This window comes from Zingiber officinale, chromosome 9A (assembly GCF_018446385.1).
Source record: "Zingiber officinale cultivar Zhangliang chromosome 9A, Zo_v1.1, whole genome shotgun sequence".
In the NCBI taxonomy this organism is placed as follows: domain Eukaryota; kingdom Viridiplantae; phylum Streptophyta; class Magnoliopsida; order Zingiberales; family Zingiberaceae; genus Zingiber; species Zingiber officinale.
Genome location: NC_056002.1, coordinates 89,004,480 through 89,030,290, shown reverse-complemented (window position 1 = coordinate 89,030,290; position 25,811 = coordinate 89,004,480). Strand labels below are relative to the sequence as shown.

General features: G+C 48.2%; 1 protein-coding gene across 1 annotated transcript; it reads right to left on the bottom strand.

Moving 5' to 3' along the window:
* Positions 1–23,382: 23,382 nt before the first annotated feature.
* Positions 23,383–25,493, bottom strand: LOC122019312 (thaumatin-like protein 1). Its single transcript, XM_042576792.1, has 4 exons — positions 25,426–25,493; positions 24,624–24,724; positions 23,837–24,521; positions 23,383–23,756 (listed from the first exon to the last, which is right to left on the bottom strand). Exons 1-4 carry the CDS (start codon positions 25,491–25,493, stop codon positions 23,504–23,506), a joined length of 1,107 nt encoding a protein of 368 aa, XP_042432726.1. The 3' UTR covers positions 23,383–23,503.
* Between the last annotated feature and the right edge of the window lie 318 nt (positions 25,494–25,811).

Sequence of the window (25,811 nt, the reverse complement as noted above, 5' to 3'; positions counted from 1 at the left end):
TTCTCTGTCCACTATCTGTGTAGGTCTACTCTCCTAGCTAAGATCCTCTTGGATCTGCACTGTTTGAGGCTGAATCACTCAGCTAAGATCGTGAATACACTTCTTTAGCATAGAGACATGAAATACATTGTATATTGCTGACATGTCTTGTGGTAAATCCAGCTTGTAAGCTACCTTCCCAATCCTGTCTGTAATCAGGTAAGGTCCTACATAGTGAGGACTTAATTTGCCTTCTTGCCAAATCTCATCACTCCCTTCATAGGAGCAACTTTGAGAAACACTGAATCTCCTTCTTGAAATTCCAGTGGCCTACGGCGTGTGTCAGCATAGCTTTTCTGCCTGAGTGGTTTCTTCTATCAGCTCTGTCTGAATGCCCAGCTCTACTTCCATTTCTTTTCTTTCACCTGCTTCTTGCCAGCATATAGGCGATCTGCACTTTCTGCCATACAACGCCTCATATGGTGCCATCTTGATGGTAGCCTGATAGCTATTATTGTAGGCAAACTCAGCTAAGCACAGATACTTGCACCAACTGCCTTTAAAATCTAGTGCACAAGCCCTGAGCATATCTTCTAGAATTTGATTTACTCGCTCTGTCTGTCCATCTGTCTGAGGATGGAAGGCTGTGCTGAACTTGAGTTTGGTGCCTAGTGCAGTCTGAACACACTCCCAGAAGTAAGAGGTGAAGCGCCCATCCCTATCAGAAACAATAGATTTGGGAACTCCATGAAGTCTGATCACCTCCTTAACATATAACTGTGCCAACTGCTCTATAGAGTGGGACACCTTGATGGCTAGAAAATGGGCAGACTTGGTCAATCTATCCACTATTACCCATATTGCATCATATCCATTCGTAGTTCTTGGGAGACCTGTTATGAAATCCATGGATATGTCTTCCCACTTCCACTCTGGTATAGGAAGAGGCTATAGAACTCCTCCTGGTCTCTGGTGTTCTGCTTTGACCCTCTGACATGTCAGGCAGGTACTGACATATTTAGCTACATCTCTTTTGAGTCCCGACCACCAGAACCTCTGTTTCACGTCTTGGTACATCTTGGTAGAACCAGGATGCATAGAATATGGCGTACTATGGGCCTCTTCTAAAATTCTCTTTCTCAGCTCTTCATCATTGGGAACACAAAGGCGATTTCCCTGATAAAGAATTCCACTGTCTGATACCCGAAATTCTGAATTTCCTTCTTCTTGTATTCCTTGCTTGATCTTTTGGATATCTGGATCTTCACTTTGCTTTTTCTGTATATCCTCAAGCAGGGTTGACTCTAGGGTCAATGCAGAAAGTTGCCCATAAATAATCTCAAGTCCGAAATCTGACAATTCCCTCTGTAGTGGCAGGGCTAACGATGATAAGGACATCAAGGATGCACTGGACTTTCTGCTTAATGCATCTGCCACTTTATTAGCTTTACCTGGGTGGTAGAGGATTTCACAGTCATAATCTTTGACCAACTCTAGCCACCTGCGCTGTCTCATGTTTAAGTCCTTCTGAGTGAAGAAGTACTTAAGACTCTGATGGTCTGTGAAGATTCTGCACTGGACTCCATACAAGTAGTGTCGCCAGAGTTTCAGTGCAAAGACCACAGCTGCCAGCTCTAGGTCATGAGTGGGGTAGTTCTTCTCGTAGTCTTTGAGTTGTCTGGAAGCATAAGCTACAACTTTTCCTTCCTGCATGAGTACAGCACCTAAGCCCATCTTGGAAGCATCACTGTAGATGTCAAAACTCTTGTCACTCTCTGGAGCAGTCAGTCTCCACTTGAGTTCTTGAAAACTCTGCTCACATTTATCTGACCATTCAAACTTCTTGTCCTTCCTGGTGAGGGCTGTAAGTGGAGAGGCTATCCTGGAAAAGTCCTCCACAAATTTCCTGTAGTACCCAGCTAAACCAAGGAAGCTTCTGATCTCCCTGGCATTCTTGGGTCTCTTCCAGTTGCTGACCGCTTCTACTTTGGCTGGATCTACCTGAATACCTTCTTTTGAAACAATGTGACCTAGAAATGCCACCTGTTCCAACCAGAACTCGCACTTTGAGAATTTAGCATAAAGTTGCTTTTGTTGAAGGGTCTGCAGAACTATTCTCAAGTGCGTGTCATGCTCCTCTGAAGTTCTGGAATAGACTAGAATGTCGTCTATGAACACAATGACAAACTTGTCGAGGTATTCTCTGAACACTCTATTCATCAAGTCCATGAAGACTGCAGGTGCATTAGTCACACCAAAAGGCATAACCACGAATTCATAGTGTCCATATCTGGTCCTGAAAGCAGTTCTGGGTATATCACTCTCCTTTACTTTTAACTGATGGTACCCAGAGCGCAGATCTATCTTAGAGAACACTGTTGCCCCTTTCAATTGATCAAATAAATCATCGATCCTGGGCAGTGGATACCTGTTCTTGATGGTCACTTGATTCAGAGCTCTATAATCTATGCACATCCGCATAAATCCATCCTTCTTCTTGACAAACAACACAGGAGCTCCCCATGGTGAGTGACTAGGGCGGATGAAGCCTTTGTCAAGCAGCTCCTGAAGTTGTTCTTGTAGCTCTTTCAACTCTGCTGGGGACATGCGGTATGGAGCTTTTGAAATTGGACTGGTACTAGGAACCAGTTCAATCTCAAACTCCACCTCTCTATTCGGAGGTAGTCCCGGTAGCTCTTCTGGGAACACCTCTGGATACTCACAGACTACCCGCACTTCCTCCTGCTTAGGTCTTTCTTCTTCCTCTGTACTCACAATGAATGCAAGAAAACCAGCACACCCTTTAGCTAACATCTGGTGAGCTGTGAGAGAAGAGAGGAATTTCTGGGTCTTCCTCCTTGGTACTCCTATAAATTCAAAGGAAGGTTCACCTTCTGGGCTAAAGATCACCTTCCTTCTGCGGCAGTCCACTGAAGCACTGTACTGGCTGAGGAAATCCATACCAAAAATGATATCGAAATCCTGCATAGCTAAGACTACCAGGTTAACATATAGCTCTCGGTCTGAAATTCTGACTGGTACAGACCGAAGCCACTGACTAGATTCCATGACTTCCCCAGAAGGTAGGGTTGTCAGGAACTTGGAATTCATGCTTTCTGTAGGTACCTGTAATTCTTTGGCAAAAGGTATGGATACAAAAGAATGGGTCGCCCCAGTATCAAATAGTGCAGTAGCTACATGCTGAAAAATAACTACTTGACCTGTTACAACCGTGGAGGCACTAGCAGCTTCCTCTTTGGTAAGGGAGAATACTCTGGCATTGTCAAAGGCTGGAACTGGTGGAGCTTCCAACCTTCCTTGACTGATCTGAGGTCCTTCCAGAGTCGCAGGCATATAATGTAGTTGAGGCTTGGCTCCATATTGTATTGGCTGTGGCTGGGGTGTTTTGAACTTGTTAGGACACTGTTTGGCCATGTGTCCTTCTTGACCACAAGAATAACATCCAGTCTTACCCAAGAGGCAGGCTCCTGGATGTGTTCTCCCACATTTAGGGCAGGGAAGGAGCTTAGTCTGCTTGGTTTCTGGTCCTCCCTTCTGGTTACTTCCTGAATCCCACTGCTTTCTTTTAGTGCCCTTGCCTTTCCAGTTCTGATTATTTGACTGGGGTTTCTGATTTCCCCCAGTCTTGGTTTCTATCTTGATTGGCTTGTGCTGCTCTCGTTGTGCCTTCATGCTGTTCAGGTAATGCTCAGCTACTAAGGCTCTGCTGACCAGCTCTTCGCCAGTCTGGGGTTGGTGAGTTCCACTACTCACATTAAGTGCTATCACTGGCTTCAGCATCCTGAGCATCAGTCTGACTCGTTCCTTCTCCGTGCTTACTAGCTCTGGACTTTTAACTGCTTCCTCCACTGTCAGATCACCCTGTCTGAACTCCATAAACTCCTCGTAGTGCTTATTGGTGATCCTTTGGCGGAAGAACTCGTCGTAGAACTCTGTCTCAAAATCAATCCATCTCATCTGATTGACTGCCCTCTTGCTCTTGACTCTCTCCCACCACATGCGTGCGTCTCCAGTCAGGCAAAAGGAGGCACACTTGACCTTCTTGACTTCTGGCCAGTCAAGAAGCTCCATGGTGCTCTCCAGTGTTTTGAACCAAGCCTGGGCATCCCAGGGCTCAGTCGTGCCTGAGAAGCTCTCTGGTTTCAGTTTCAGCCACTGTATAAGGTAAGCTTCTTGTCTCTGGGGTGCTGTGACGACTCCCTGGGTAGCTGGTGGAACCTCAGTTACCACTGGAGTCTCCACAGTTACCGTTTGAGGAGTAGGAGGGACTGGTTGTTGATTTGCCATCAGATTGGCAATTACTTGCTGCTGCTCAGCTACTTGTTTCTGAAGTTGGGCAACAACTTCAGAAAGATTGGGCTCAGTTGAGCCTGGCCTCTCTTCCTCCTGAACTTGGTCCTCAGTACGAGCAGTACGGGGACGTCCTCTTCTCGACATCTAGTTAAACAAATAAGAAAATTTGATAATTTCTCTACCCTTTCTAAACATACACATTTATATATTAAGAAAGGAAATAGCTAAAAACTCTTATCTTACTTAATCACTTATAAACAATCCATCCATACTGCAAATAATAATAATAAAGGAAAGCAATAAAGAAAGAACTTAAATACTTTCTTACTTGAAGACGGCAAGGATGATGCTGATGTGTGTGTGTTGCTGGAAAATGGACCTGCTCTGATACCAACTGTAACGACCACCCTTCTTACTACTACTACTACTCTCTAAGAGTGACCGTTACTTATCTACTAACTCTACTTAACCGGTTTATTAAAAATCTCTAGGAAAAACCCTACCGAAAAATTTCGGCAGAGTCTCCCCTGTACCGGTGACCATTTCCCATAATACAAACAAATAATAAACCATCAGCCACATGCGGCTGGTATAAATACTTCACAACCACGCAGTAATAATATCACAATAACTAAAAGGAAACTATTCTAGCAATAGTAAACAAATAGAACTCCAACGATAAGACATACTAAACTACAAGTGCGGAATAGACTTAATTACAATCTCAACTTCATCATAACATTAAAAGAGAACTAAAATAACTAAACAGAAAAGTCTTGGCAATTTGCCAGCTCATTCTGGATCTCTCCATAGTCCAGCCATCACACACCTTCATCACCACCACCTTGTCGCCTTCCTTGCTAAATCTTTTCCTTCCCTTTATCTGCAGTAGGAGGAAGTGCAGTCTATAAGCATAAAGCTTAGTGAGCGCTATCTACTCACAAAAACTCGATATGCATGTATATAAATAAAAACATGCTAAAACTGAATGCTAACATATAAAACTACTCATGCTCATATATAGCAAAGGAAATCATGCTAACTGAAATACTAAACATGTATAGCTAATCATGCTCATAAGAATGAAACTATAAAAGAAGCATACTAAACATGTAAAGCTACTAAACATGTAAAACTACTAAACATGTAAAACTACTAAACATGTAAAGCTATTAAACATGTAAAACTTCTAAACATGTAAAACTACTAAACATGTAAAACTTCTAAACATGTAAAACTAAACATGCTCATAAGACAAACTATAACAGCATGCTGAAAGCAAATAAAACTAAACATGCTGAATAATCTAATAGCAAGAAACAAATAAAACTACTACTGAATGCTTCAAACATCAAGAACTAAACTTTCTAATTCTAAACATATTTGAAGCTTGTTTCATTTATTTCAAAACTTATACTTTAATACTTCAAAATAATAATAAACTTCTTTTGGGCCCGGCATTGTACCACTTTGCGCGCATTCTTAATAAGAATCGAGGTAGCTAATCCCGAAACTACTAAGATACTTCTAGGCCTTGTGCCTAGGGGCAACTTGGAGCCCATCCCTTGGACCTTGTGTCCGGTACATGCCCTTTAAAAGTAAAATACTTTTTATCTTTAAATACTTCTTATAATAAAATACCTTGGCATTTATTTAAGCACCTTGTGTGCCAAAATCCCTAAAGTCTTGACTTTAGGATCTACTTAAGGCCTTGGCCTTTTCTTTCTTTTCTTTAGCTTTCTTATACTTGTTAATACTTCTAAAAGAATACTTCTTTTAAAAGAAACTGAAATGTTTAAGCAAATTCTAACTTTGAAATGCTTAAACCAAAAATCTGCATACTGAACTAATAAAAATTATGCAATATTAATGCTCAACAGAAATCTTCACTAATACTTAATAAAAATCTGCTTATTAAAGTCTGCACACTATGCTTAACAAATCTGAAATCTTTAGGCATGCTACAGCAGAAGTAAATCAAAGAAAGAAAGATCTGCATTCTTTAAAAGGAAAACTGCATACACTTAGAGAGTAGCTGTTCATGCTTGTTAAAGTAGCGAATAAAAACAACTTTGAGCTTACTAATCATGCTATAAAATAGAGCATAAGAAAGCAACTTTAAGCTTACTAATCATGCTATAAATAGAGCAAAAGAAAGCAACTTTAAGCTTACTAATCATGCTATAAACAGAGCAAAAGAAAGTAACTTTAAGCTTTCTAAACATGCTGTAAAATAGGGCAAAAGAATGCAACTTTGAGCTTTCTAAACATGCTGTAAAATAGGGCAAAAGAATGCAACTTTGAGCTTTCTAAACATGCTGTAAAATAGGGCAAAAGAATGCAACTTTGAGCTTTCTAAATATGCTGTAAAGTAGGGCAAAATGAACTAACTCTGAACTATTATAACAAGGTTATTCTTGCCCTTAAAACAGTAACAAATAATCTATCCAAACTTACTAGTATACTAAGTTGTGCATGCTCATTAAGTGACAAGGAAACTAAACCGTACAGGGCTGTTCATATTCATGGAGGTAGCAAACAAAACAGAACTGCATACTAATAATTAAGGGCTGTTTATGCTCATTTGCACGGCCAAAATAGAAAGTAAACTTGCTGGAATGTATGGCAGCAGGTAGACCTACCCGGATTCAACATTTAAGAGCTAAAGGCGTGCTTAAAACACAACCACAGGCTGGAATTAGGGCTGTTCGGCTTAACAATGAATTCGAAACAGAAATTCTAGGCAAGAAATGCTCTAATCTACATGGTATAAAGAGCTAATAACATAGGCAGAACTTGCTATTACTTAACCGCATAAGGATATTAATAGCATAAGCAAGAAATGCTACAATCTACCCGCTTATAAGGGAACTAACAGCACAAGACAGCTACATATCAAACTCGATACAGCCAATCTTAACAGAATTGAGCATATGATTCAATACAATAGCAAAATCGAGAATGACATCTCAACAAAGCAAGGAAGAAAAAAAAACCCTAGCATATTCTTCTACTCGGCACAACAAGATCCGGAAGCAAGGAAACGAAATCCGAAAATTCGGAGCAACTCCTACTGCAGGTGAGAAGCAACTCACCTCGCTGTTCTTGGACTTACAACCGGAGAAGAGGAAGACTCTAGGGTTCCGGAGCGATGGAGATCTCGGCTTCTCCCTCGTGCTCACGGCACTCCTCGTCGAGATGATCCCGATTCCGTGAAGCTCTTTCGAAAAGAGTCCCTCGCCGACCGCCGAAGTGAAGACCTAGGCCTGCTTCTTCGTTTCCGTCGCGAGAAGAAAACGCCGTCGGGAGAGAAGGAGAAGAAAGAATCGGGTTTTCGGCGAGAGAGAAAACCTAATCCCTTTATAACTAGGTTTTTCTATTACTAACTATACCTTAAATATAATTTATTCTTTCCTTAATTAACAAAACTCGCTAGCACAGCTGGTTATCTGCGTTTCCGCCGAAACCCCAGGTCACCGGGTCGAGCTTCGGCTCAGCTGATCCTGTCTGAACTAGGAGTCAACGGACGCTGGGGACGTGGCGCTCCCTGCTGGATCCTTGAGTGCTCCGGCGAACCTGCAACAAGACCGAGCCGGGGGGGGTGTCCCGGCGACGGCCCTCCGACGCTCAAGTCAGGCGAGGAAATAGCAAAGAAGTGGCTTCAGAGATCCAGACGCGCGTACCTCCGGTGAAGAAATGGAGGCCTTATATAGAGCTATCGAAAGAGCCCAGGCACGTCGATCGAAGCAGTCATCTGCTTCAGACCATACCCAAGTATGGGCCTGTCAGAAGAGCATATATGAGGCCATACTGCTACTGTATCCACCTCTCCCTGATGTGACGGCGGGAGCTTCCATCGTGCAATCTCGGGTACGGCCTTATCATCAGACGTGCCTTCTCTGACATCCCATATCTCGAGACAAGCGCATAGGCCGCTCGGCTACCTTTGTACCCTCGCCCTTATCTTGGCCGAGCGGACCACCTGCTCGGCCCTTAGGTCCCAGCCGAGCGGACTCCTGCTCGGCCCTTAGGTCCCAGCCGATCGGACTCCTGCTCGGCCCTTAGATCCTCCTGCCTTGGCGTCGGAAACCCAAGCCCATGGATGGGTTATCTCTAGCTCCGCTCGGACCATTACCCGCTTGGCCAGCCCTCCATCCGTCCTTAGGCTGGGACCCTTCAGAAGGTGGGCCCCCCATTCTTACTGCCGGATCACTTGCCTTCCCTTCAAGTCTAGTCGAAGGAGGCAGTGAGTCCGACTGACTGGACTATGTGTCCGAGCGGGCGGTCGTCGCCTTTCCGTCGCTTATAGTATCCGTGGGGCCGTTCGGCCCTTCCTCCAAATTCAGCCGTTCGGCTCTTCATTCCGGTTGTCTTGTCGCTCAACATAGATGTTTGCTTGTCTAGATCTTCTCGAAAATCACGCAAATCCTTTTCATTAAGTCGAAGCATGCGCGGTATGGGCGCATTAATTGTGCCTGGCGACAGAGCGCCACGTGGCTCCTCTTGCGTGGCGGTGATGATCCGTACGATGGGACGCTGGTTATTTCGAAACGGACGGCTAGATGATGACTTCGTCTTCCGTGACCTGCATCCAACGGACGAGGCCGACCAGCCTCGTTCGTATAAAGCCCTCGTCTTCGCCTTTTTACGCCGCATTCTCTGTTTTATCGCGAATTTTCAGTCGAAGGTGCCCGCTGCTGCTGCATCATTCCGGCCGTCCCAGCTTTCGCCTCTCAGTGGTCTTCGGCTCTTTGGTGATCCTTTCTGTCTACCTTCCCTCAGTAAGCTTTTCCCCTCCCCTTACAAGGCCCTCCCCACTTGTTCTACCTTCTTTGCTCCCATTCCTTCGATTTCTCGCTGTCTTTTTGCTCCTTCGAGATGGCAAGCTCCTCTGAACCCGCTGTTGGAGTTCAGGGCCCTTGGTACCTGACTATGGAGAGCCGATTTGATGAGGAGGGCGCTCGGCGCCTTGTTCGGACGTATGGGATTCCCGATGACTATGAAATAGTTGTAGCCGACCCGTCTGACCGGCCCCATGACCCGCCGATCGGCACCATTTGTTTCTTTCTGGACCAATTCCAGGGCGGCCTTAGGTTTCCTACCCATCCCTTTATTTTGGAGGTTTGTAATTATTTTCGCATCCCGCTCGGCCAACTTGTGCCGAATTCCTTTAGGCTGCTGAGCGGGGTAGTCGTCCTCTTTAAGCTGCACAGTATCCCTCTCGACCCCAAAATATTCCACTTCTTTTTCTACCCTAAACAATCTGAGCCGAGCACCTTTATCTTCTAAAGTAGAATAGGCTTTAGATTTTTTGATAATATGCCGACCTCCAACAAACACTGGAAGGAGTTTTTCTTCTACATCCGACTTCCCGAGCGGCCAGCCTTCCGCACCAAATGGCAGACCGCTGTGCCGACTCAGCCGGAGCTCGGCAAGTTCAGAAGCAACCCATCCTATCTTCATGCGGCGAACTGGTTATCCGGTCAGCGATACAAGATCGACCAGTTGCTTCTCAAGGGGGTGTTGTATATTTTCGGATTGTCTCCCGTTCGGGCAAACCTCCCCATCCGCATGAGTAAGGATTCTTTACTCTTAGTCTTTTTTGTCTAATTGATTTTAATTTCTTTTACTGCAGCTGAAGTCATGTGGCGCTCCAAGGCCACCGATCATCTGAAGTTGAAGTCCGTGGAAATCGAAGCGGCGACTAAAAGAGAACTCGCCGAGCGGGGTCTTATCCCCAGCCGCCCGGCAGCTACAGGAGAGGGGGGGACACAGTCGGCTCCTGAAACAGAAGTCACCTCAGCCGCTTCAACGGAGGTTGAAGCGGATCCTGTTTCCTCTGCTCCAGCAGAGCTGGGAGTCCCCCAGGCCGGGGACCCCCCACTGGAAGTTCGGCGGAAACGTCGAAGAGACCCCAGCCTTCCGACTCAGAGCGAACCACAAGTGCCGATCGGGGTAGATTCGCCGGACCGCACACCGACGCAGATCGGGACCCCTGTGTCTTCGCCTACCGCACGACCCTCAGGCTCTCCTCCCCAAACTCGTCGCCGCTTACGTCGGTTGGGCGAAACTTCCACCATGGGGGAGTCCTCGCATCAGGCGGCCGCGACTGAAGAAGCGCCGTCCGGCCATCCGACCATCAAAACTACCCTCCGATTCCCGTCGGAGGAATATTTACTGTCTTCTGATCGGCCATCAAGCCCCGTCCACGAAATAACCCTGACGGGCCCGCTCGCCAAGCTGTTCGAGGACGCCCAGATTCAAGTGGCCCTCATGACGCCTAAGCAGCTCGGCGATAACAACATGCAGCAGGCCACTCAGGTAAATTCATTTTTCTTTCTGTGCTATGCTACCGTCCAGTTCCTCATTTTATTATTTCCCTTACAGCGCTGGGCTGAGCAAATCGCCACTAGCCATCGGCTAGCCGAGCTGGAGGATCTCCTGGAGAAACTCCAAGTGTCAGGGGGTCCATCGGCCGAGCGGGAGAAACAAACCCTCGAGGCCGAACAGAAGAAGTCCGCCGACTTGGCGACAGAGGTGGCTCGACTTGAAGGCCTGGTCAAGACACGCGACGCAGACGTGAAGCGCGCCAGCAGCCGGAAGAGGCGGGCGATTGCTGATCTGGACAAAATGAAAGTTGAAGTCCGAGCCCTAGATCAGCAGTCTAAGAATCTGGAAGCCCAACTAGCTGCCGAACGGGATGGGCGCTCAGCTGAACGCACCAAAGCGGAGGTGGACCAGAAAGTTCTTCAAGATTCGCTGATTGCCTCCCGGGCGGCGCTCAGACAATATAAGGAGGGAGAGTCGAGTCGCCTAGCAGCAGCTCGCCAAGAATACCTCCGCTCGGAGCGGTTCGGCACAAAATTCGGTGGCAACGTCTCCTCAACTTTCCTCGAGGCGGTCAAGGTCACCATGGCGTACTTGAAGAAGGGCGGCCACCTTCCCGCGGGAATGCACATTCTAGCCTCCGACCTGGCGGCCATGATCGACGATATCCCGGACGCCTTTTTCAATTTTGAAGACCCAGAGTAAGGCGAGTTGTTTCAAGTGCTTTCTGTATTTCATCCGCTCAGCGGATGCAAAAATTTCTGTACGTGCCGTTCGGCCTCCTTATGTTTCTTTGCTTGCATTTTTTTGTTTGCCCTTCATTGTCTCGTTTTAGCGTGTTGCTGCATATTCGTAGCATCAGTTGGACTCCCCTAGCTTCCTACTAAACGGCCGATCGGGTTAACCAATTGACTTATTTCCTCAGAATCGTTTAGCGCTCGGCTATAATAATTGCCTTCAGTGAATGCGAAGTGTTGGCAAACCGACGGCCGATCGGGTCAATCAATCTGGTACTTGCGAACAATCATGATCGGTGGGGCTCGATCTTTAACGGCGGTGCTCGTCGGAGCGATTATTTATAAGCCGATCGGCGCGGCTCCGATGTTTAACGACGGTGCTCGTCGATCTTCCGCTCGAGGATTTATAGTCTCGATTTTTAACGTCGGTGCTCGCGGCGCGGATATTTATAGCCGGTCGCGGCTCTCGATTTTAACGGCGGTGCTCGTCGGGCGGATATTATAGCCGGTCCGGTGGCGCGGCTCTCGATTTTAATCACGACCTTCCGCTCGGATTTATACGGCTCGTCTCGATTTTTAACGTCGGTGCTCGGTCGGCGCGGATATTATAGCCGGTCTCTCGATGTTTAACGACGGTGCTCGTCGGCCTTCCGCTCGGGGATTTAGACGCCGGCTCGTCTCGATTTTTAACGTCGGTGCTCGACGGCGCGGATATTTATAGCCGGTCGCGCGGCTCTCTTTAACGACGGTGCTCGTCGGCCTTCCGCCCGGATAGACGCCGCTCGTCTCTCGATTTTAACGCTCGGTGCTCGACGGCGGATATTTATAGCCGGCCTCGGTCCTCGATGTTTAACGACGGTGCTCGTCGGCCTTCTCGAGGATTTATAGGCGCCGCCTGCTCGTCTCGATTTTTAACGTCGGTGCTCGCGGCGCGGATATTTATAGCCGGTCGGGGCGGCTCTCTTTTTAACGGCGGTGCTCGTCGGCGCGGATATTTATAGCCGGTCGGCGCCGCTCGATTTTAACGTCGGTGCTCGGCGACCTTCCGCTCGGATAGGCGCGGCCCTCGATTTTTAACGTCGGTGCTCGACGGCGCGGATATTTATAGCCGGTCGGCGCGGCTCTAACGACGGTACTCGTCGGCGCGGATATTTATAGCCGGTCGGCGCGGCTCTCGATTTTAACGACGGTGCTCGTCGGTCGGATATTTATAGCCGTCGGCGCGGCTCTCGATTTTAACGACGGTGCTCGTCGGCGCGGATATTTATAGCCGGTCGGTGCGGCTCTCGATTTTTAACGCTCGGTGCTCGGCGACCTTCGCTCGAGGATTTATGCTCGTCTCGATTTTAACGTCGGTGCTCGACGGCGCGGATATTTATAGCCGTCCGCGGCTCTCGATGTTTAACGATGGTGCTCGTCGGCCTTCCGCCCGGATTATAGAGGCCGGCTCGTCTCTCGATTTTAACGTCGGTGCTCGGACGCGGATATTTATAGCGGTCCCGGCTCTCGATTTTAACGCGGTGCTCGTCGGGCGGATATTTATAGCGGTCGGCGCGGCTCTCGATTTTAACGGTGCTCGTCGGCGCGGATATTTATAGCCGGTCGGTGCGGCTCTCGATTTTAACGTCGGTGCTCGGCGACCTTCGCTCGGGATTTATAGACGCCGCTTGTCTCGATTTTAACGCGTCGGTGCTCGACGGATATTTATAGCCGGTCGGTGCGGCTCTCGATGTTTAACGACGGTGCTCGTCGGCGCGGATATTTATAGCCGGTCGGTAGCGGCTCGATTTTTACGACGGTGCTCGTCGGTAGCGGATATTTATAGCCGGTCGGCGCGGCTCTCGATGTTTAACGACGGTGCTCGTCGGCGCGGATATTTATAGCCGGTCGGCGCGGCTCTCGATGTTTAACGACGGTGCTCGTCGGCGCGGATATTTATAGCCGGTCGGCGCGGCTCTCGATTTTTAACGACGGTGCTCGTCGGCGCGGATATTTATAGCCGGTCGGCGCGGCTCTCGATTTTTAACGACGGTGCTCGTCGGCCTTTAAGGCTAACTCCTTACCAGGTCAAGCGACCTTGGCCTTCATTTCAAGTCTAGCTTGGATAATTACCCCCTGGCCGAACGGCTCAGGGTCCACTTCATCAAGTATCTTGGCTCGGATAATATACCCCCTTTCGAATGGTACGGGGCCTCCGTTTTTAGAGCGCTTGTCGCCAATTTGATCCGTATACCACCGGCCGAGCGGCTCGGGGCCTTCGTTGTCGAGCGCTTGGCTCGGAAAACCATATACCCGGCCGACCGGCTCAGGCCTCCACATCGAGCGCGTGGCTCGTAAATAATCCTCCCCGAGGTAGCCTCGGCTAAAATGTACCTGGCCGAGCGGCTCAGGCCTTCGCTCCAGGTAATAACGAACGATGCTTATATTCTATACGCAGCCCGGCCGAACGGCCTGGGGTCTTCGGGTTACGATGATAATGCCTTATATTCGCTCTTTTGACTTTTCATCTCTGCATTTCAAGTATTTGGTCGAAAAATGAAATACACGGTGATTTACAGTGATACACCTTTCACCCCGCCCGGTAAGGCTGGAGGTGGTTCGCGCTCCACGGCCTATCTAGCTGCCGTCCGTCCTCATCCTCCAGATAATACGCGCCCGAGCGGAGCTTTTCGATGATTTTGAAAGGGCCTGCCCATGGAGCTTCAAGCTTGCCGACCTCTCCAACCGGCTTGACTTTCTTCCAGACAAGATCGCCGACTTGGAACGATCTGGGAATTACGCGCCGGTTGTAGTTTTGCTTCATCCGCTGACGGTATGCCATCAGCCGAACGGACGCCTTTGCCCTCTCCTCTTCTACCAAGTCCAGCTCCATGTTTCTTCGTTCGGCGTTGTCATCATCATAGCTCTGGATCCGGGCTGACTCAACGCCGACTTCGACCGGTATGACAGCCTCACCGCCATATACCAAATGGAACGGTGTGACTCCTGTCCCTTCTTTTGGCGTCGTTCGGATGGCCCACAAGACGCTCGGCACTTCATCCGGCCAACTCCCTCCCAAATGGTCGAGCCGAGCGCGCAGAATACGAAGAATTTCCCGGTTGGCGACTTCAGCTTGACCGTTGCTCTGAGGATAGGCCACGGACGTGAAATGTTGCTCAATGCCGTAGCTTTTGCACCAATCCTCTAACATTTTCCCTGTGAACTGCCGCCCGTTGTCGGACACTAGTCGGCGAGGGATACCGAACCGACAAATGATGTGTTGCCAGATGAATTTTTTAACCATTTGTTCGGTGATCTTTGCCAGCGGCTCGGCCTCCACCCACTTGGAGAAATAGTCCACTGCCACTAGTAAAAATTTCCTTTGCCCAGTCGCCATCGGAAATGGACCCACAATATCCATTCCCCATTGATCGAACGGGCATGAAATGGTTGATGCCTTCATCTCCTCTGCCGGTCAGTGGGAGAAGTTGTGATACTTCTGGCATGAAAGACATGTAGATACTGTCCGAGCGGCATCTGTTTGTAAAGTTGGCCAAAAATATCCGGCCAAGAGGATCTTCTTGGCCAATGAGCGTCCGCCCGGATGACCCCCGCATGATCCTTGATGTACTTCCTGGAGGATGTAAGCTGCGTCCTCCGAGCTTACACATTTCAGCAAAGGGCGTGAGAAAGCTTTCTTGTAAAGCTGATCTCCGATGAGTGTAAACCGACCGGCTCTTCTTTTGAGGAGCCGGGCTGCATATTCATCGGACGGTGTGGTGCCCGAACGGAGGAATTCTATAATAGGTGTCCTCCAATCACTTGGAAACGCGAGGCCTTGCATCCGGTCGACATGCGCCACCAGCAGCGTTTTTTCAATTGGTTGCTGAATGGCGACCGGCGTTATTGAGCTCGCGAGTTTGGCTAACTCGTCGGCCGCCTGGTTCTCCGTTCGTGGGATCTTCTGAATAAGCACCTCTCGGAAAGTAGCTTGAGTTTTCAAAGGCCTCAGCAGAGTTTGAGCGAACAGTTGATTTCAAGGTGCCGGGAAAGTTGCCGAGCGGCCAACCGTGAATCGAATAGAGTGTCACCCGCCCACTCCCACATGCGTCGCTGCGTCCGCCATGAGGGCCTCATACTCTGCTTCATTGTTAGTAGCTTTGTAATCTAGCCGGACGGATAGGTGCATCTTTTCTTCTTGAGGTGATAGTAATATTCCGATCCCACTTCCGAGCCGAGTGGAGGATCCATCCACATATATTCTCCACATAGCTTCCGGCTCTGGCCTTTGCACTTCGGTCACAAAATCAGCCAAGGATTGGGCTTTAATCGCCGAGCGGGGCTGATATTGGATGTCAAATTCACTTAATTCTGTCGTCCACTTGATGAGCCGTCCGGACGCTTCTGGATTCAACAGCACTCTTCCGAGTGGACTGTTCGTCCGGACAATAATGGTGTGAGCCAAGAAATACGGTCGAAGGCGCCGAGCGGCTAGAACCAAAGCAAAGGCCAACTTCTCGAGCCCAGTGTAACGAGATTCAGTGGCTTAGAAAATACACCGGCTGTTCTTCGCCGCTCGCCCTCACAAGTGCTGAGCCTACAGCATGCTCAGTTGTCGACAGATACATATAAAGTGACTCACCCCCGACCGGCTTGGCTAACACTGGCAGAGAATTCAGATATGTCTTCAACTCCTCAAATGCTCGGTCACATTCTTCATCCCACTGGAACTTAGTGGCCTTGCGCAAGATCTTGAAGAATGGCAGGCTCCGGTCGGCGGTTCTGGAGATGAATCTGGATAAAGCAGTTATCCGACCGGTCAACCTTTGCACTTCTCTTGTATTTCTTGGGGGCGGCATGTCTTGCAGTGCTTTAACCTTGCTGGGATTTGCTTCGATTCCCCGCTCGGTCACTATGTACCCCAAGAAACGCCCTCCTTTGGCTCCGAACAGGCACTTTTGGGGATTTAGCTTGACTCCATATTTGCGCAGCGTTCGAAAGGTTTCTTCCATATCCTTGAAAAGATCGGCCGCTCGGACGGATTTGATAAGAATGTCGTCCACATAAACTTCCAGATTCCGCCCGATCTGCTCCTTGAACACCTTGTTCATCAAGCGTTGATAGGTGGCACCGGCATTCTTCAATCCGAACGGCATCACATTGTAACAATATGTGTCGTCGGCCGTTACGAAGCTTACTTTTTCTTGATCTTCCCGGGCGAGCGGCACTTGATGATATCCTTGGTAGGCGTCAAGCATGCAAATTAATTCGCAGCCGGCCGTAGAGTCCACCAGCTGATCTATCCGGGGCAGAGGATAAAAATCCTTGGGGCATGCCTTGTTTAAATCTCGAAAGTCGATGCAGACCCTCCACTTGCCGCCCGGCTTGGAGACCAAGACTACGTTGGCCAGCCAGCTCGGGAACTGCACCTCGCGTATGTGGCCGGCCTTCAGAAGTTTTTCCACCTCCGCCCGGATAATGGCATTCTGCTCGGCGCTGAAGTCCCTTTTTCTCTGCTTCACTGGCCGAGCGTCCGGTCGGACATGCAATTCATGCTGCGCTAGGCTTGGCGAAATTCCAGGTAACTCATGTGTCGACCAGACGAAGACATCATGATTTCGTTGGAGGCATTGGATCAGCTTCTCCTTCTGTTCTTTCCCCAGATCAGAGGCGATAAAAGTCATGGCCTCCGATCGGGTCGGATGGATCTGGACTTCCTCCTTTTCATCGTAAATTAAAGCAGGAGGTTTCTCGGTTATGGCGTGTACCTCAATTCGGGGCGCCTTCCGAGCGGAACAAGCTTCTGCTCGGATCATCTCTATATAGCACCGCCGAGCTGCTAGCTGATCTCCCCGCACTTCTCCTACTTTGTCCTCCACGGGGAACTTTATCTTCTGGTGGAAGGTTGAGACAACCGCTCGGAATTCGCCGAGCGCCGGTCGTCCCAAAATGACGTTGTAGGATGAGGGAGAGTCGACCACCACGAAGTTTATTGTCCTGGTCCTCCCGAGCGGCTCTTCTCCCAGCGAGGTGGCCAGCCAGATTTGTCCGACCGCTGCCCGTAAACCCGTAGAGCGGGGTCGTCATGGGCAGCAGCTCGGCTCGATCAATTTGCAGTTGATCGAACGCCTTCTTGAATATGATGTTGACCGAGCTCCCTGTGTCAACAAATATGCGGTGAATGGTGTAATTTGCTATTACCGCTTTAATGAGCAGTGCGTCGTCATGGGGCACTTCTACTCCTTCTAAGTCCCCGGGTCCGAAAGTGATTTCCGGTCCACTGGCTGCAGCCGACCGCGTGGATCTGCAGCTGCCGGACACCCGCCTTTCTGGCTCGGTTGGAGTCTCCTCCGGTCGGCCCGCCAGCGATGACATTGATCTCGCCTCGGGAAGTGTTGCTTTTATTTTCTTCTTCGCGAGCGGATGGTCGGGATCGTTCTCTGGACGCTCGGCGATTCTCTTGCCTGGGTGAGCGATGCCGATCGGGAGTCTGTTGCCGTGGCCTATCAACTCGAGTCCGATCGGCTTCCCGAATTCTTTGTCGCCGATCGGCTGAGGGAGATCGCCGTCCGGCATTCCGCGGCACAGGATGAGCCACGAAGGGAAGACTTCGACAATCCCTGGTGTTGTGCGTATCCGTCTGGTGGAAGGAGCAGAACATCGGGGTCCATTTCTTCTTTGGCTTGCTTCGAGCGGCAGCTACTTCTTGTACCTGGGACCTTACACGAGGGGATCGGATTGCTTCTGCCCTCGGTCCTCTAGGTGGCTGCTGAGCGGCGTGCTGTTTCCGTTCGGCCTGAATAGGTGCCCGCTCTGTCGGAGTTTCCTTTTTCCGGGCGGCTTGCGCTTCTTCCACGTTAATGTACTCGTTGGCCCGATTTAGCATGTGATCATAATCTCGGGGCGGCTTGCGGATGAGCGATCGGAAGAAGTCGCCATCCACTAGGCCTTGTGTGAAGGCATTCATCATGGTCTCTGATGTGGCCGTTGGAATATCCATCGCCACTTGGTTGAATCGCTGGATGTAAGCACGAAGCGATTCTCTCGGCTCTTGCTTGATGGCGAACAAGCTGACACTTGTCTTCTGATAACGCCGACTGCTAGCGAAGTGGTGGAGGAAGGCCGTTCGGAAGTCCTTGAAGCTAGTGATAGATCCGTCCGGCAGCCTCCGAAACCACCGTTGAGCCGATCCCGAGAGAGTTGTAAGGAAGACGCGACACTTTACTCCATCTGTATACTGATGGAGTGTAGCTGTGTTATCAAACTTACCCAGATGATCATCTGGGTCCGTTGTTCCGTTGTACTCTCCGATCGTCGGAGGCACGTAATGCTTAGGCAAAGGGTCTCGTAGAATGGCCTCCGAGAATTGGCGATTGATCCGCTCGGGAGATGAATCTGCTCGGGGAGCTTTCCCCTTTCTGGCGTCTCGCCTGGGCATTTCGTCAGAAGAAGATCCCCTATCTTTCCGAGCTGGTACGGTTTCAGGGGTGCGGAATAAGGCCCGATGGAACGCCACGGTGGCTTGAGGTGCTTCCGCTCGGCCACCCGACGCAGATGTTGCTTGTTGCTCCTGCCGCTCGGCTGCCTCTTTCTGTTTGGCGGCCCTCATCTCGACCGAGTGTCCAACTCTTCTTGTGAGAGTGCCACATTGTGTACCCTTCCAGCCTCGTCCATTGTCTCGCTCGATGCAGGTGCGTTCTCACAGACGGCGCCAATTTGATCCTGTCTCGAACTGAGAAGACGAACCTGCCGGATTGACGTGCTCTGGAGCCGGGAGGGGTGTCCCGGGACGGCCCTCCGACGCTCAAGTCAGGCGAGGAAATAGCAAAGAAGTGGCTTCAGAGATCCAGACGCGCGTACCCCACGTGAAGAAATGGAGGCCTTATATAGAGCTATCGAAAGAGCCCAGGCACGTCGATCGAAGCAATCATCTGCTTTAGACCATACCCAAGTATGGGCCTGTCAGAAGAGCATATATGAGGCCATACTGCTACTGTATCCACCTCTCCCTGATGTGACGGCGGGAGCTTCCATCGTGCAATCTCGGGTACGGCCTTATCATCAGACGTGCCTTCTCTGACATCCCATATCTCGAGACAAGCGCATAGGCCGCTCGGCTACCTTTGTACCCTCGCCCTTATCTTGGCCGAGCGGACCACCTGCTCGGCCCTTAGGTCCCAGCCGAGCGGACTCCTGCTCGGCCCTTAGGTCCCAGCCGATCGGACTCCTGCTCGGCCCTTAGATCCTCCTGCCTTGGCGTCAGAAACCCAAGCCCATGGATGGGTTATCTATAGCTCCGCTCGGACCATTATCCGCTGGGCCAGCCCTCCCTCCGTCCTTAGGCTGGGACCCTTCAGAGGGCGGGCCCCCCATTCTTACCGCTGGATCATCAGCCATTTCTCTGCAACCTTTTTTTTAAACTAAGGTATTTCGGTATCAATTACAACTTAAATATATCTCGTTGTAGGTTTTATTAAGAAACATTCGGCTGGTCTGTTGGTTAAGCGAATCTCTGCTTAACCCGAGGTTTCCGGTTCAAAACTTAACTTGGACATATTTTTGTCAAAACTTCTTTCGTTTTGTAGCCCTACTAAACGACCTCCAAAAATTACGTAAAAATACTCTAAAAATTCCTAAAAATCTCTAGAATATTTTAAAAGTATTTCCAAATATTTTTATGGACTTTTAGAACTTGAAATAGGGAAAATTGGGTCGTTACAAATCTGCTCCTCCAAATTTCCATGAAGAAATGCCGTCTTCACATCCATTTGCTCCAAATACAAATCGTGATGTGCCACCAAAGCCAATACCGCTCTAATTGACGTATGTCTTACCACTGGAGAGAAAATTTCTTCATAGTCAATCCCCTTTCTTTGTGAATACCCCTTTGCTACCAACCGAGCCTTAAACTTCACTTCTTCTCCCTCTGACATTGCTTCTTTCTTCTTGAATATCCACTTGCACCCTATAGCTTTCTCTCCTTCAGGAAGTTCCACTAGATCCCACGTTTGGTTCTTATGCAACGACTCCATCTCCTCTGCCATAGCACCCGTCCACCTGTCCTTCTCAGAGCTATGTATTGCCTCTTGAAAAGATGTAGGGTCTCCGCTACTAGTGGTAAGTGCATAAGATACCAAGTCTTCGAATCCGTATCTAGTGGGTGGTTTTATGACTCGTCTCGTTCTACCACTAGCTATAGTGCGATGCTCCATGTGCTCTGAGCTAGAATCATCGAAGTCATGAGTCTCTAGCTCCACCTGCACAATATCTTTCTCTTTGTTGCTTTGTGGTGTTTCCTTTCCTTCTTCCTGAGTACGTTGTAACATAGCTTTCTCGTCAAACACCACATCTCTGCTGATCACCACCTTGTTTGCCTTAGGATCCCAAAGCTTGAAGCCTTTAACTCCTTTCTGATAGCCTGAAAAATGCATTGCTTTGACTTTGCATCCAGCTTTGATCTTTCCTCACTAGATATGTGCATATAGGCTGGACATCCAAAAACTCGAAGATGAGAGTATTCTACTTGATTCCCTGTCCATACTTCCTCTGATACTTTGCCTTCTAGTGCTGCCCTTGGTGATCTATTAATGAGATAACATGCCATGTTAACTGCTTCCGCCCAGAAATTCTTTGCAAGCCCTGCATTCAGCCTGAGACATCTTGCCTTCTCAATGATTGTCCTGTTCAACCTTTCCGCTACCCCATTCTGCTGAGGTGTCCTGCGAACCGAGAAGTGCCTCATTATCCCATGCTGCTCACAGAATTCCTGAAACTTTGAATCTGTGTACTCAGTCCCATTATCTGACCTAAGACATTTGATCTTCCTTCCGGTCTGGTTCTCTACTTCAGTTTTCCACAATTTAAACTTTGCAAAAGTTTCTGACTTGTGACGCATAAAGTATACCCATACCTTTCGTGAGAAATCATCAGTAAAACTCACAAAATACAAGTGCCCTCCACGTGATGCTACACTGGCCGGTCCCCAGAGATCCGTATGTACGTAGTCCAGAATCCCCTCCGTCTTGTTTGTTGCCGTCTTAAATTGCACTTTGCTCTGTTTCCCAAGAACACAAAATTTACAGAATTCAAGCTTGCACGTTTTGACACCCTTCAACAAATATCTCTTGTGAAGTTCTAGCATCCCACGTTCACCCATATGCCCTAGCCGCATATGCCACAAGACAGTACTATCTGATTCAGACTCCACCGAGGCGACTCCACCTACAACTGTAGTCCCTATCAACTTGTAGATGTTTCCTGCTACCTTTTGTCCTTTCATTACCGTCAGAGCTCCCTTGCTGACTTTCATCACCCCGCTCACTGATTTGTAATTACAACCAATACCATCCAGTGTGCCTAGTGAGATCAAGTTCTTCCTTAGCTCTGGTATATATCTGACATCACATAAAGTTCTGATCACACCATCAAACATCTTGATTCTGACATTCCCTATGCCGATAACCTTGCATGATGCATCGTTTCCTATCAACACTGAACCAGAATCCACTGCCCTATAGGTGTCAAACCAATCCTTGTTTGGAGTCATGTGATATGAACATGCAGAGTCTAAAATCCATGCATCCGTCAGCTGCTCCGAACTTGACATAACTGATAGCATATCTCCATCACCGCTTTCTGAATTTTCTTCTTCAACTATGTTTGCAGACTTTACCGAACTACTTTTGTTCTCTGCAACATATTTCTTTATCTCTGGACAATTTCTCTTGATATGACCTTTACCTCCACATTTGTAGCACGTGATCACCTTCTTCCTTCTCGACTTAGAACGAGTCTTGTTGTTGTTGTCATATCCATATCGAGATTTGCTCCTACCACGCTCTTGGTTGCTATTTACCACAAGTCCTTCTCCTTGAGAAATTTCATCGCTTGTTTTCTTCCTTTGGTGAAAACCTAGCAACGCACTTGTGATCTCCTCCAATTTGAGAGTTTCCTTACCCCACATCAAAGTAGTAACCAAATTCTCATACGTAGGAGATGAAGGTAGAGAATTCAACAACATCAGCGCCTTGTCTTCGTCTTCGATCTTCACATCAATCCGCTTCAGATCACTTACAATCTGGTTGAATACGTTGATGTGCTAGCTCAGATCGGTTCCTTCTGTCATCTTCAGCCCGAATAATTTCTGCTTGAGATACAGCTTGTTTGTCAATGATTTTGACATGTACCGGCTTTCCAGCTTTTGCCAAACTGTCACCGGTGACTCCTCGTCCATGACATGGTACATCACGTCATCCGTAAGACAAAGCCTGATTGTTGCTACTGCCTTCGTCTGAAGTTCTTCCCAATCTGATTTCTCCATGCTTTCCGGTTTTCTTTCTCCTATCGCCTTCACCATGCCTTGTTGCACCAACAAGTCCTTGACCATTCTCTGCCATAATCCAAAGTTTCCGGTTCCGTCAAACTTCACCATATCAAACTTCGCAGAAGTCGTCCCCGACATGTTGAAGAAATCTGCCAAAAACCTGGAGCTCTGATACCAATTGTTGTGCAAAGAGAGGGCAATACCTCTCAACCTTTCTGAACCGCGGAAGAAGAGGAAGAGAGAAAAGAGATCGCGCGGAACAACAAGACAAAGACGCACAAAAGAGAGCAAACACCAGGAAGGAGAAGAAGAAGAGAAAGAAAAAGAGTTACCGTGGTTCGGCGACTTGCCTACTCCACAAAACGGCCGAAGCTTTATTAGAATTCTCTTCTACACAAGAGAATCACATCTAATGATTCTTGTGTTGTCTGATCTACAATGGGTTTACAATGATCCCTATAAATACTGCTAAACCCCCAGACCCGGTAAAAACGTAACAGAATTTGTTATGAAAAACATAACAAAATTCTGTTATATAAAATCTTAACAGAATTTTATTACGAAAAATCTTAACAGATTTTTCTTCCATGACATCTCTTCATCCAAATATGAACCACTCGTCAACAAATTCATAAAATAGACTCTAACTTTTTCAATCATCACTTAGCTTCGCCACCAATAAATACAATACGATTCCCATCATCACTGACCGTTCTCGCTAATTAATTAAATGCGTAAAATCATACACTTGATCGAACCAGTAGTACTTACATTTGCCTTTTCTTTCCCACTACGAAATCATCCTTTACATGAACTTAATTTGATCATGGGCCCTTCCCTTCTCTCAAAGATGAGATATTACTACCTCGCCAAAGCATGCCATAGTGACGACAATTAATGAGTAGCACGAGATTAATGGGAGCCTCGGCCTCCTCCTCGATGAGCTCGCGTCGCCGGTGGCCAAGCTCGCTAGCCATGCTTCGTCCGCCAGCATCACGCCACCAGCCGGTCTTGGTACCGACGTCGAACTGCTACTTGACGTCGAGCTCGTTGATGAGGAATTAGATGACGAGGAAACATCACTTGATGAATTCGAGCTGTAATTCATTGTGCAGCAGAATATTAAGTTACGATCGAGATTTCTACATGGAAAACACAAAATTCAGAATTACAGTACGTTGACACAGAGTCAGGGCAGAAGGTGATGGTGTAATCAGCGCCGCCGGCGCAGGTAAAAGTGCTGGTCGGGTCGTCGAATGCGTAGCTGTACGACTTAGGGCACGCCGCCTTGAACACCTCCGAGTAGGCGGTGGGTCGGCAGGTGGCTGGGCTGGCGAACGGCCCGCTGCAGCAGTATTCCGGCTTCCGGAACGCGTCGCAGGCGCTCCGGCATGCCCTCGATTGTCCCACCGGTCGCAGCTCAGCCGGGCAACGCTGGCTCAAGTCCACCGCGCACCCCGCCGTGGCGCACCCTGACCGACTGGCCTCCACCAGCAACGGGGAGTTGTAGCCGTCCACCAGACTGACGTCGTAAAAGTCCTGCTCCTGCCCCGCCGTCGAGGAGGAGAGGGTGAACTCCGCTAGCGTGGCCGGCAGGGCGGGTCCCGCCCCGTTGCACTCCACTTGGCCCGAACCGCAGTCACCGGTGGCGCAGCTCCAGCCTCTATCACCGCCGGTAGTAGAGCAACCAGTTCGGGCCCAGAAGCGACCGGACCAGCCGCTGGGAGCCTGGACCGCTCGAGAAGCGCCGATTGAGAGTTCGAAGCCGGTGAGCTTCAGCGCTGGGCTGCCGGCGTTGGAGAGGATTCCCGGCCACACCATCTCCCCGCACATGTTCACGAATGTGAAGGTCGTGCTTTCCCCTGCACACCACAAAGTAACCACAGTAGTCTGTTTAATTCAGCAATCTTCAAATATCATAAACAACAAAAACATACAGCACCACAGAACAACATTTTTATTACCTCCATGGAAGAAGAAGAACGACAAGAAGAGGCAGCACAGGTGAAGAACAGTGACAGGAAGCATTAAGACAGAGAAGGCAGAAACAGAGCAGCAGCAGCACCTACACCAATAAGTCATTAGTTCCAGCAAGAAGGGGAAAAGAAAAAAAAGGCCCGGAAAGCTTGATTTATAGAAAAGCTCTGTTTTTTTTTGTTTTCTTTTTTCTTTTTTGAGGTTTTGATGAGGAGGAAATGACTGAATTGGACCGCGATGATTCAAAATCTGTATCATTCTTCATCAATAAAGCTGGCGGGTGCTTTGATGATCGAGCGTCTGTGACTTTTACATGTTCAATGAGATGACAAAAGAAAATTAAGGTGACTGTCGACGGAGATTGGAAAAAAGATCTACCAACCTCAAACGGGAAGGATGAGAGGCAAAAGCAATATCCTTTTTTAACTCAAATATGTTAGTTAAAAAAAATTGATAGTAAAAAAAAAAAATGAAATCTGGACTACAGCTGTCTCATATGATCCGACTCAACCATCTAGGAATAAATAAATTAAGAAATTATAGTTCTCCAATATGAAGGAGGATTTTTTTTTTCTCGATTTTATCGAAAATTGAATCCTTATTTTATAGTATAACTTTGTTCCATACTAATCAATTCAACCTTGTCCGGAGGCAAAACTTAAATATAAATTATTACTGCGTGACCGTATGTGGGAGAGTAATATTACTGTTGGACCATATTTATTATACCATTTTAAATCATAGAGAGGGTCTGATGCTACCAGGCCAGCCCATCAGCCTAGTTTGCACCATAGCGTGGTGGCTTCGTTGAAGGTAAACCCACAGTTGGCCGTCGTCGCCGGTGATAGGTTCGGCATCATCCCCTTGTTGACTCAGTGCTTCTCAAGGTAATTAAACACAGTGAATCTTCTTCGTCTTCTTCTTCGTCCAGGGTCCTTTCACTTTGCAACTAAGCAATTGTTAACACAGTAGATATTACATGATTTTTTTTGAGCCTATTAGGAGTGACTAATCTAGTTTTATAGAAGTTTTTCATCGATGGATAAATTAAGAAATGTTCCCAATGAACAGTGTATTATCCATCATTTTTAGATCAACTATTTATTAAGAGAAATTTATCCCTAATTCGTTGAAGCTAGAACTTAATCCTGAAATGAGAACTAGAAAAAACTTGT

What these genes read in the sequence shown, in the direction of transcription:
- LOC122019312 (XM_042576792.1), bottom strand. Translation starts at nt 25,493, where the DNA reads ATGCCGAACCTATCACCGGCGACGACGGCCAACTGTGGGTTTACCTTC. An exon ending in GTTCTTCTTCTTCCATGGAG is followed by an intron (nt 24,522 to 24,623) that starts GTAATAAAAATG and finishes TGTGGTGTGCAG; the next exon opens with GGGAAAGCACGACCTTCACA. An exon ending in TGCCCTGACTCTGTGTCAAC is followed by an intron (nt 23,757 to 23,836) that starts GTACTGTAATTC and finishes AATGAATTACAG; the next exon opens with CTCGAATTCATCAAGTGATG.